This window comes from Polyodon spathula, chromosome 3 (assembly GCF_017654505.1).
Source record: "Polyodon spathula isolate WHYD16114869_AA chromosome 3, ASM1765450v1, whole genome shotgun sequence".
Taxonomy (NCBI): Eukaryota; Metazoa; Chordata; class Actinopteri; order Acipenseriformes; family Polyodontidae; genus Polyodon; species Polyodon spathula.
This window is the reverse complement of record NC_054536.1, coordinates 35,211,666-35,223,353: the sequence shown is the minus strand read 5'-3', so window position 1 is coordinate 35,223,353 and position 11,688 is coordinate 35,211,666. Positions and strand designations below refer to the sequence as shown.

The 11,688-nt window shown below is 39.1% G+C and overlaps 1 protein-coding gene across 2 annotated transcripts in view; it reads right to left on the bottom strand.

The window, feature by feature from the left end:
• Window positions 1-1,023: 1,023 nt before the first annotated feature.
• LOC121313030 (F-actin-uncapping protein LRRC16A-like) overlaps window positions 1,024-11,688 on the bottom strand; it is a 103,440-nt gene continuing 92,775 nt past the window's right edge. For both annotated transcript variants that reach the window (XM_041245140.1, XM_041245141.1), the window contains exon 37: window positions 1,024-2,632. In XM_041245140.1, coding sequence (XP_041101074.1) covers window positions 2,469-2,632 — 164 coding nt within the window. In that variant the 3' untranslated portion in view covers window positions 1,024-2,468. The remainder of the gene's footprint in view (window positions 2,633-11,688) is intronic.

Here is an 11,688-nt window from a genome sequence, read left to right as displayed (position 1 = left end):
AGCACCCTACACTTAATATTAGATCATTCAAGAAAACACGTTAAATACAGAAATTTAGTGAACACTAATTAATATGACACAGACCAAAATACACAAATTCTGGTAGTTTTTTATGACAATGACTGGTGCTTTTCCATTAAAAGTCTGTAAAATGTAATAGAACTAGTTAAAAATTATATTCATTGATCAAAAACCATTAAACACCTAAGATGCGTTATAGTCATTTTTTCCAACATTTGTTGAAGAATGTTTTGGCAACACAGCACATGATGATCAAGACAAAGGAGTTGGATTCACATTTGAGAAATGCACTAGTAGCAAACTACAACAAAGGAAATGGCTACACAACAGTATCAAAGAAATAGGGAATAACAAAATCAGCAATAATCAAGATGTACCAATGAACAAATTCAAATGAAATGCTTAAAAGAAGTGGACATCCAAAAAAAAATTACAGGTACAGCAGGTAGGAGAATCATCAGAGCAGCACAAAATATTAAAAATAAAAAAAAATATTCAAGATTAACAGTCAGGGGGCTCCCGAGTGGCGCATCCTGTAAAGGGGCTCCACGTAGAGTGCAGGATGTGCCCTATAGCCTGGTGATCGTAGGTTCGAGTCCAGGCTATTCCAGTGCCGACCGTGGATGGGAGCTCCCAGGGGGTAGCGCACCATTGGCCGACAGCCGTCTGGGTTGGGAGGGGGCTTAGGCAAGCCAGGGAATCCTCGGCTCACTGTGCACCAGCAACCCTTGTAGTCTGGCCAGGCACTTGCGGGCTTGCTTGTAAGCTGCCCAGAGCTGCGTTTTCCTCTGACACTGTAGCCCTGGGTTGGCTGCATGACAGACCTGCAGAGTGAAAAGAAGCGGTTGGCTGACAGCAGCTTCTTTTCACTCTGCTGTCGGCTGACGGAACACACTTCAGAGGACAGCGTGTGTTTGTGTTCACAGCTCCCAAGTCAGCACAGGGGTGGTAGTGGGAAACTAAGCAATAAATAAAATTGGACATTTCAAATTGGGAGAAAAACGGGGTAAAATCAACTGCCGATTACTAAATTAAAAAAAATAAAAAATTAACAGCCAAGAACTTAAAGAAAGATTTACATGCATCAGGCATAACAGTGCACGAAAGAAAGAAAATTCATAAAACAAACCATCTCAAATTTGTCAAGAAATATCAACAGGAATCTGAAGCATTCAACTAAAATCTTTGGTCCAAAGAGACTAAAATAGATAATTTCCCCAAAAATGGACCACAGTATGTTTGAAGAAAAAAGGGAAAGGCTTCAAAAAAGAAAACCTTATACCCACAGTTAAACATGGTCGTGGCTCGATCATGACATGGGGGTGTTTGAGCAGCAGGGACTTGGATCATTCATGGTCATGGCTCCCATTTGCCCCCGTTATAACACTGTAGTCAGGAACTATAGTTAAGAGACCATGCTATTTCTGTTCCACCTTAAAATGAGACTACTAGTGTTGGCATTATGGAGCAAATGGGAGCCATAATCGTACTGCCTTATAACCTGTTCTGCAATATAAAGGACTGCCTTATGAAGGGGGAGCAATGTATGTATCAAAACACTCTACAAAGTACCGTGATACCATCTGCTCATAGGCTGACTGGCAGACAGTTTATCTTTCAAAACGACAATGCCCCAAAGAATAAGTGAACAGGAATTTTTAAAGAAAATTATTTCAATGAAATAAATATGTTTTTTCGATAAAGATTATTTGTTAAATTGCTAGAAATTGTGTTTATTTTGAATTTTGTTTTGTTAAAAAGTGCTTACATTTGAATAAATACTTGTCCTTAATCAGTTACCTTGAATTATGGTATAATAAGCAGCAACATTTACTTACTGTTACAATATTGTCTATGACTGAATATCTCACATGAACAGTTGACACACATACATATACTCAGCAGTACATACATTACCTGCTGCACAAAAGAAGTGTCACATTTTATTTGCTTTGCTTTGCCTTGCAGAATAGTGAAATGTAGTCCTTATAGCTTGGAGGTGGGCAAAAGTGGCCATTCCAGTGCAGGTTTATGTACCAACCATAATTTAAATGGTTTATTGGAAGAAATAAAACTGCTAAAGTAGTTCCTTACACCATTATACCTTATCCTGGAGTGAAATGACCGTACAGGATTGCAGTTGCCCTCGCCTATTACAGCTGCTTTACTGAGATGTGAGACATTTCAAGGACAACAGGGAGGAAAGCTAGATTTCCCCAAACAAAGACAATCAAAACCCCAAAAGAAGAAAAACAAAAAGGCATATAAATTGACTGTTTAGGTCATGCAAGTTGAAAAACAAATTAAGAAAATTCAACTACTAATTGGACTGTGAGGATCAGCATTAAACCAACATAATTTGTGAAGCAAATCTGGTGAATAAGAATCATTTCGTGAAAATCTAAAAAAAGACCCATATGGGTAGATTGCTGCAAAGTTTACTGTTCTTATACAAAAATAAAGTCCTTGTCTCCTTCCTCTTCAGAGTCACAGGACTTGTTACCCTGCTGGCCTTTGTTAGGGGGCTGCTCTTTTGGCTTTGACCCATTGTCCTCGGAGTGTTCCTCAGAGCTCCGTCTCTGAGATGCTTCCGACATGGATGTTGGATGTACTGTTGTGTAAATGCAGAAACAGAACAGATTGTAAGAACAGGTATATGCATTTATAGTAGCGGGGTTCCGAAAAATACAGCTTTACGCGTTCCCACGTGTTGCTGCAACTGTTCTTTTTCTTTTCATTAACATCCTGACAACTTTTTACACATAACTTTAAAGTGTGTTTCAAAGCTTTTTTTTCAAAATGTCCAGTCCAGTGCACTGATAGTGTAAGGATTATTGCCCTCATTGTCAAACAGGTAACACAGCAATTACAATCCATGATGTGGTGTGGAACAGAAAAGCCAGAGCACTTGTTATGTTGTTTTTTTTTTTGTATCGCTCTTCCTCCAGGACTAGATTTGGTCCTGGCGACCCCCTGTGTTTTCTGGTTTTCATTTCAACTGCGCTCTCAGTTACTTAATTATACCTTATAATTTGCTTAATTAGACTTTTTTTTTTTTTTTTTTACCTGTTTCAGCTCTTAAACAGTTGTAGATTACAAGTTAGCTATACCATTTTATAAGTAACTTGAACTATGCAACTGTTTAAGAGATGAAAACAAGTAAAAAGGTCTAATTAAACAAATTATCAGTTCAATTAAGGGTCTAGTTAAGTAATTGAGAGCTCGATTGGAATGAAAACCAAGGACCGAGTTTGAGAAGCCCTGGTTTAAACGACAAATCTCAAACCCCAGTGCACTGCAGCTGCCATTTTGAAAACAGTACTGAAACACTTTAAAGTTATAAATGTAAAAATTTGTCAGGGTATTAGCAATGAAAAGAGAAATTACAGGTACATTATTTAAACAGTTGTAGCAACACATGGGGATGTACAATGCAAAATTTTTCGGAATTCCACTACTTACTCTTCAAGATTAAGGATTCAGACTCCCACCCATTTCCAAATGTAGAACATACCACTGAAGTAAGCTTAGACAAAAAGGGTTACAGAAATTGAGGTCTATTGGGCTCACATGCCCTTACAATTTTACAGTGTTCACTCTGAGTGGTTGAGAGTTAGGTTGCATCAATTTTGAGTTATCTAAATCTGCCTTTACCTGGCTTTGGGCTGTGATGCAGTCATGCCGGCCCCCGATGGCATACAAGGACTGCCCGCACAGATCACAACATCATTTTTCTACAAGCCTGTTGCAATCATGGATGCAGTGACCTTGAAGGTTAATGGTTACATTTCTATTCCAGGGAACCAGGGTATGATAATAACCTAACGTTCCCTATCAGGTACGAAACGTAACCATTACAAAATGGGTGAGTAAATCAAAGCCGTCGCAAGTGCAATATTGCAGAACGACCGGTACGTTACAAGGCTAAGCCAAAGGCCACCTTGCTTGTTATCATTAGGAACCTCAGTAGCAAGTAACTAGAGCTAAAAAACAGAGGGAGAATCTCACCTATATGTCTATGTTGTACGGGTCGACCATGAAGCTCTAGTTCCAAACCCACGGTTTTGCAGATCCACGACATTCACTCTGTAGAACCTTATAAAGGGAGTAGCCCAAACCACTGCATTACAAATGTCTGTGAGAGATGCACCTGAAATAAAGCCCATGAAGTTGCTATGTCCCTGGTGGAATGGACAGTGAGCTTTCTGGAGGGGCTTTCAAGTTGGCTAGCTAATAGGCAGTTCTTCCTGTGTCTGCTACCCATTTAGTCAGCCTCTGCTTAGACAGGGCATGACCATGGGACTGTGTCCCAGACCAGACAAAACATTGTTAGGGCGGCCTCCAACTTTTTGTCCTGTCAACATAGTACGCCAAAACCCGTGAGCTGCAGGTCCCTGTCAGACTGGAAGGAAGTCTCCAATTCCATAGACTGGTGACATGGAATGCCAAGATAGTGTTCGGCAAAAGGCAGGATTGGTACGGAGCGTAGCCGTGTCCTGGCAAGCAAAGAGTCGCTTAAGCAATAATATTTCAGCTGAGCTGAATGCATGGGCTCAAATGGAGGTTTCAAGAGCGCATTGAGCACCACGTTTAACCCTCACGAAGAACAAATGTCCTTCATAGGCTGCTGAAGCCGCTAAAACCCCTTTAAAAAAAAAATCGCTGCCAGGAAGCTGAACTCCTGGTGAGACAAGTCAATTTTAATATGTCAAGCTGAATGGCTGCCAGATAGACCTATAATGTAGAGGAGGATTTCCCCTCATCAACAGGTCCTGCAAAAATTGCAAATTACTACCATGTGATTCGAACCCATGAGACCTGACCGGCCAATGTTGAGGATTGGTCTGAAGTAGGGTTAGGTTTTATCGATAATCACGATAAAAATGTTCAACGATACACACGCTACTTATTTTTTATATTATCGTAAGTATTGTTTATACCGTACTTGTTTTGTGGTACTCCGCAAAGGTGGAAATATGTCAAATTTGTTTGCACATCTATATAACTCGTGCAAATCTCCAGCGGTCTGCAACACAAAGACGACAGCAGCTGCTACAGGAGCTGACCCATGCACTGAAAGTAGTGATTGTTCAAAGTCAGCACAGTCACAGTGTCAAAACAAACTTTATTTGAATATATATATATATATATATATAATATATATATATACATATATAATATATGCACGTTTATTTAATATATCCCAAAAATTTACAGTACTACTCAGTGGGAAAGAACCCTTAGAAAGGACTCGCTATTATCTCCAAAAGGGCAGGTTTCCAATATGCTGGTATTGGATAAAAATCGTCAACAATAACCTTGCAGGATGTTTTTTTACAGGACAAGGTGACGGTGTATTGTTTTGAAGCACCATGAGCTGGTCAGAAAAAACTTTGGTACAGTCCCCGCAAAGGTGTAATATATTCAATTTGTTTAGACATCGCCAGACGTCGTGCAAATCTCCAGTCGGTCTGCATGTCCTCGACTGGGTACTTTCTACAGGACAAGTTTCAGTAGTGCATGAAAGTAGTGATTGTTCAAAGTCATCACAGCAAACTTTATTTGAATATATATATATATATATATATATATATATATATATATATATATATACATACATACACACACACTTGCAAATACCTTATATGAGGCCTAGAAGTATCATAGAGCAGTGGGATATTTCTTGGGAAAGGACATGCTCCTGATCTACACCGTGCAGAAGGTTTTCCAGATGCTGGTACAGACTTTAAATCTGACATAACCTTGCAGGATGTTTTTTACAGACAAGGTGATACCTGATTTGTATCGCAGCACCATGGATACAGTCAGAAAAAACTTAGTAAAGGCAGACTATTTCAGTTTCACCACAGATATGTTGAGCTCACGAGCAACAGACAGTTACATAGGCATTACAGTTAATTTTATTAATAAGGACTGGAAACTTAAGTCTCATTGTCTGGTGCCATTTCCATTTTCGGAAGATCATACTGGAGCACACATTATCCTGGGAGTACTGGATTTCCTTGAAGAATGGGACTTAAAGAAAAGGTAATCCTAGGCACAACCGACAATGCATTAAATAACAAACAGACCTTTAAAATTCTGAGACTTAAACGACTTGGATGTTTTGGGCACAATCTTGACCTTTCTCAATATAATATAATAATAGCACTAAAAATCAGCAGTCAGGCACTGTGGCACTACTGTAGATGCTTTCAACAGAAGCTGCAAACAAAAGCTTTAACTTAATTGGAGACAAATTGAACTGAATCTACCTCAGCACAGCTCATTCATGCAAGTTGGATATTCCTTTTTTGAATATATAACATGCTTGAAACGCAGCATATAATTAAAGCTTGCTCTGAAATTCAACATATTGATATAAATTTATAGCTGCAAATGTTTAAATGAAAAGAAATTTCCAAAATAAAAAAATAAACTGTAATGTTAGTGTATTACACAAAATGGCATTGTTTTCCTATGAGACACATCTTGTTTTACTTGTTCTGTAACGTTAAATGTTTATTGGCAACTGTGGCAAAGTGGTTTGCAGTGCGCAGGTGTAGACGTGATGCAGTGCTTAAACAGATGACAGACAACAAAGTTTGTTTGTTTTTATAATCCAGGCAACACAGAGAAATGTGTACTGCACAGTGAAACATTAGGGTTCAGTCCCAAATTTATAAACACGGTATAAACCCACACAGAATACGAACACGATCACAAGTCCAGCGTGCCTCGTGCAAGTGGTGAAATACAATTTATTAGTTAGGGTTACCACATTTCTGATCCTCAAAATGAGGACACTACCGAGGGGGGTTGCTGACTGGCAGGACCAATTTTTAAGATTAATCTTTCATTGTGCATCACGGAAAAACTAAATATAAAACGAAACTGTAAAGTTTATTTGAACTTTGAACATTTAAAAATGATTTAAAAAAAAAAAAAAAAAAAAGTATAACGATCTGCACCAAACATACATGTAACTTTTTACAGTCAGTACTCTATTGCTTAGCAATCAAAAAAGTCTTTGCAAGATAAATGTCAAATCTGTGCATTAAACACCCCTGTCCTACTGTGGTGCTTCTTTTTGTGCCCATGCATATTTCTCTGCAGAGCGTATCTTTCTCAGTAGTGGTTGAAGTAGCTCAAGATGCTTGGCTGAAGTTGTGCTGTACGAGCAGGATCCCTTTCAGTGACTCACCAATCAAGCTGTCCCTTTCCTTTGTCCACTGGCTTTGCATCAGTGAAAAAACTCGCTCTTCATGTGCATTGAGAAAGGGAACAGAAAAGAACTGCAATCTTTCACAGTGCTGAGTGATATTCAATGTTTTTGGACCTGTCGAAATATTTAGCCCATTTTTGGAGTGCTAGCAAGTTCTTGAACTCTTCATCACTTTTGTAACCTTCCACACATTTCTTGAGATTGCTGAACTGATCAAAGCACTTACCTAAACAACAAGAAAACTTTAGGTTTGGAACTTACTGCAGCTTGGTGTTGATTACATTATTGCCTGTGCCCTGCTGCAGTTTGACGTTCCAGCAACATCTACATATTTTAAGTAATGGAAACTGAAACTTTCAAAGTATTTTTTTTTTTTTTTTTTTTTTTAAATATAGATTTCTTAAATACCAATACAGTACTAGTAGCATTTTATAGCAAACTGTATTTATCTACGTACTTATATCTTAATTTAAATTTAAATCTCAGCGTTTTCAGAAATATATTTTAAGGGGAATTCTCATACCTCCCATTAAAATCTACATTATGCTGCACTCGCTCTAGCGTTCAGGGATAATAAAGAGCACATTTTAACATGACAATTGAAAGGTCTCAAACCTCCTCTGGTAAAAGTACAATTTGTCAACACAATACGTACTGGTAGTGGTTTTGATATGCAAATCTCTTTGATTTATTTGTGTAGGGCAACTGAATGAAATAATTCCTGTTTATTTATTTCTTTGACAGATGCCTTTATCCAAGTGTTACATGGCAATGCAAGGTTACAATATGTTTATAATATATAGGCCCATATCATTTGTATTTCTTTTTTTTCTTTTTTTTTTCTAGTGATGGCCAAAAAACAGAAAGATAAAAAATATGAAGTCTTTTTTTTTTTTGTTTTAATTTGTTACATGTTTTGACACATACATATTACGCTTGTTTAACAATGTGTGTTATATTATAGTTGTACCAAACAAGTGTTTTATTTTTGTTGTTTTGGTGGACTTGATGCAAATGTATTCAGTGCATACAAAAAAAGAAGGGCTATCCTGTTTTATCCTTTCTCATTTTACTATATTTTTATAGTACACAGTGCATTTATTTGAAGCAAAACTAAATGATTGCAGAGCACGCTATAATGCAATAAACCCAAAGAGGCTTTAGCCGATCAGGAAAGACGCAGTCTCATCTTTCAGTCTATGAATGAGCCGCTGTAGTTTAAGTTCCTCCATTTAAAAACATTCGATCAAGCTCTGATCCAATTGTGATCCTGCTCTGAAGTAAGATCGAGTTAGTATCAGATTTTGGGCTCAAACTGAGCTCAGGATCAACCCTGATGCTTTTAGTACAACCCAATATGTCACAGGAGCAAGACCAAATCCAGGATCCAGTACAACCGGCCCCAGTGAACACCTGTGCAGGCGCGGCGCTATTAGGACACGCTGGGAATTGCAGTTCTGCAAGCATCATCGGCAGCAAAGGAAAATCCGCCCGGACAGAGATCAGAAGCCCAAAAAAGAGGACATTTCCGGGAATAACCGGACGTATGGTAACCCTACATTAGTAAACAGAAGTGTGGTGCTCTCCGGGTTTGTGCTGGCCTTTAGCAAAAGCTCCCAGTAAGTTTTAGCCATCTAACAAGAACAAACATTTACATGATGTTGCAGTCACGCCCTGAAAGAGAGGGGGACTGTGCTTGAACTGCAGTGAGTAGCCGGTCTGAATGATAGTAAGCACCCAGATGTTTGTGGTGCACTGATGACAATAATCCAGATGGCTCCCTGAGAAGGGGCCCTGGGCCTGTGGTAGCAAACCACTAGGGCCGCTGATCACCTTGTGGCTTGGCCTGAGGTTTTGCCTCTGCGCCAGGCGGTGGAACTTATTATATTCTCCATGGCAAACAGCCGCGTGGCAGTTCTGAATACCACCTCTGGTTCATGAGGCAGCTGGCACAGGCATTACATAGCAAGCAATGTACAGTAAGAATGTACCATTGCTGCCTCAGCTGCTAAAGACAGCAAAGGGGCTGTCAACGAGGCCTGCATGGTACCAGACTGGGGATGAAAAACCGGTCGGCAGCGAGTCGGAACCGGGACGGTACCAGAACAGAGCAAGTACACCAGCTCCTTCATGGATTCCTGTGCGCTGTCGCATCTCGTCCACTGCGGGACTAAAGGTATGCCCTGGTTTTGTAGGGGTTGGTTCGGTGCCTGTAGCAATAGGTCGGTACGGTACCAGTATGGTTCATAGCTGTACAGGTCCGGTTACCTTTGTCCCTGTTCGGAACGATACCGGGTCGGGAACGGAGCAGGTCGGTGACCTACAGGTCTACTCTGTTTGCGTTACCAGCAGTATACAGGGATTCCCACCTGTAATAGTTTCTGGCAAAACCACACAGTCAGTAGGGTTACGAGACTGAGGGAAGTCTGCTTGTTACAGCCCTAACAGCTTTGGTGCTGCAAGGAAACAGATACCGTGGGAGATACTGCTGGGTCAACGCACAGGGCCATAACAAAAAGGCTGTGTGCAAAAATAAGTGTAATTAGTAGAATTAATACAACGTCAATAATTATCACATTAATTTGTGTAATACATAATTAGCAAATAAGATATGCAGATAAAAGCAACAAGTACTCCTCTGTCTATGGCTTGCCTGTCAGGTTCAGTTCTCTGAAAGGAAAAATGATGCTGTTATCTGTGCAGGCTGTCCTTATATGCCCTTGGGGGTGGGCATGACTGCGTCACTGGCACTCCGTGCAGCTTTGATATATCTATTCAACTTTCGAGATCTTTGGGAGGTAAAAACCCATTATGTAATAGTTACATTTCATGCTTGATAGGGAACTACAAGTCTTCAAAAAAACATCTCTTCGACAGAGCAGAATATGGCAGTATCTTCTAAATATCTGACAAATCTACTTTATTTTATAATAAATTATATCACCCTGCTAAATAATTATTTTTATCGAAACCTTGAAACCTAAATAGCTATGTCAACATACACCTAACCTTAGTTTCCCAATGATAAGATTAATTAATTTAAAGGTTATGGAATCTAATATTGCATGCAAACACAAACAAGATGATTATTATCAATGGGTTGAACTTAAAAAGGATGGTGTCACAATAAAATAACGGAACATTTAGTACATTTAACAACTGAATAAAATGCAGCCAACATAGCAGCAGGATCAAATGACTTTATTGAATAATCAATTTAAATATGCACTTGAGAGTTTTACTGTAACATAAAAGCTGCCATCAAGGCAACTTAAAAGGGGAATATACTTTACATTACATTATTGTAAATCAAATGGGCATTTGTTTTTAACAGTACCTCCTTAACTCTATCCCTGAACACCAAACTTAGGTGTATATTATTTGAAGCCTTCAGAGTAAAAACTCTGAAACCAAGAATAGAACGGATATTTTGAAACATCACAAAACTTGAATTCTGTGCTTAAGTTTTTTTAGTTTTTTTTTTTTAAATTCTGTTTATTCATTTTGAATCAAATGCAAAATATGTGCAAATACATGGATCCATGCATAAAAAAAAAAAAGATAGAGAAAAGAGACAGAGGTAAGGACAGAAATAGGCGTGGCGCGCTTAGCACCCAGGAGGCCGTGCGTGGGGGTCAGGGGAAAGAGTGAAATCTGAGCTCTTCTAGTGGGATAGGAAAGGCTGCCAGGCAGAGTAAAATCACTGTATCCACGGATCGTGAATTAAATTTTCTTCAACTGGAGTATCTGCATGAGATCCCTAATCTGGTATACATACAGAGGAGGGGCAGCTTGCTTCCAAAGGTATAACATTTGGCATCTAGCTATAAAGTTGCAAAGGCTAGAGTGTCAGACTGCATCCTAGACAGACAATTCTTTTGAGTACAAATGCAGACCAGAAAGGTGTCAGCTCGACACAATACCAAAACTTATGGAATAGAGAGGCAGGTGCTTGTTTGCATCCATTACAGGGTCCAATCCAGGGTAGAGGGCAGTGTAAAACCTCAAATTGGATTAGCCCATGGCAGAATGAAGAATGTACTATAGGCAGAATAGATTCCAACATGCTGTCCGAGATGTCAGACCTAATATACTGTTCCCGTGTTTTTAATGTATTTAACAAAGGACAACTTAGTTAAAATATGGTTGTAGATGGTAGACATAATGCCTTTAGATGAAGGATTTAGTGCTAGAATGGAGTCAACAGGGAATGAAGGGGGCAGAGAGGGAAACTGAAAACTAAAGAAATACATTTGACAGGATTATCCTGATATTCCATACTTGTGCTGAGTTGCTCTATAAGCCACATACTAACAAGACTTTGTTAACTTACTTGCCCTGAAGTTTTTCTTTATTTTCCGATAGTGGGATTCTGATAGTTAGTTATGCCATTAGAATATTCATAGAAGTGTCATATTTGTCTGTCACTGTCACCTAGTAGG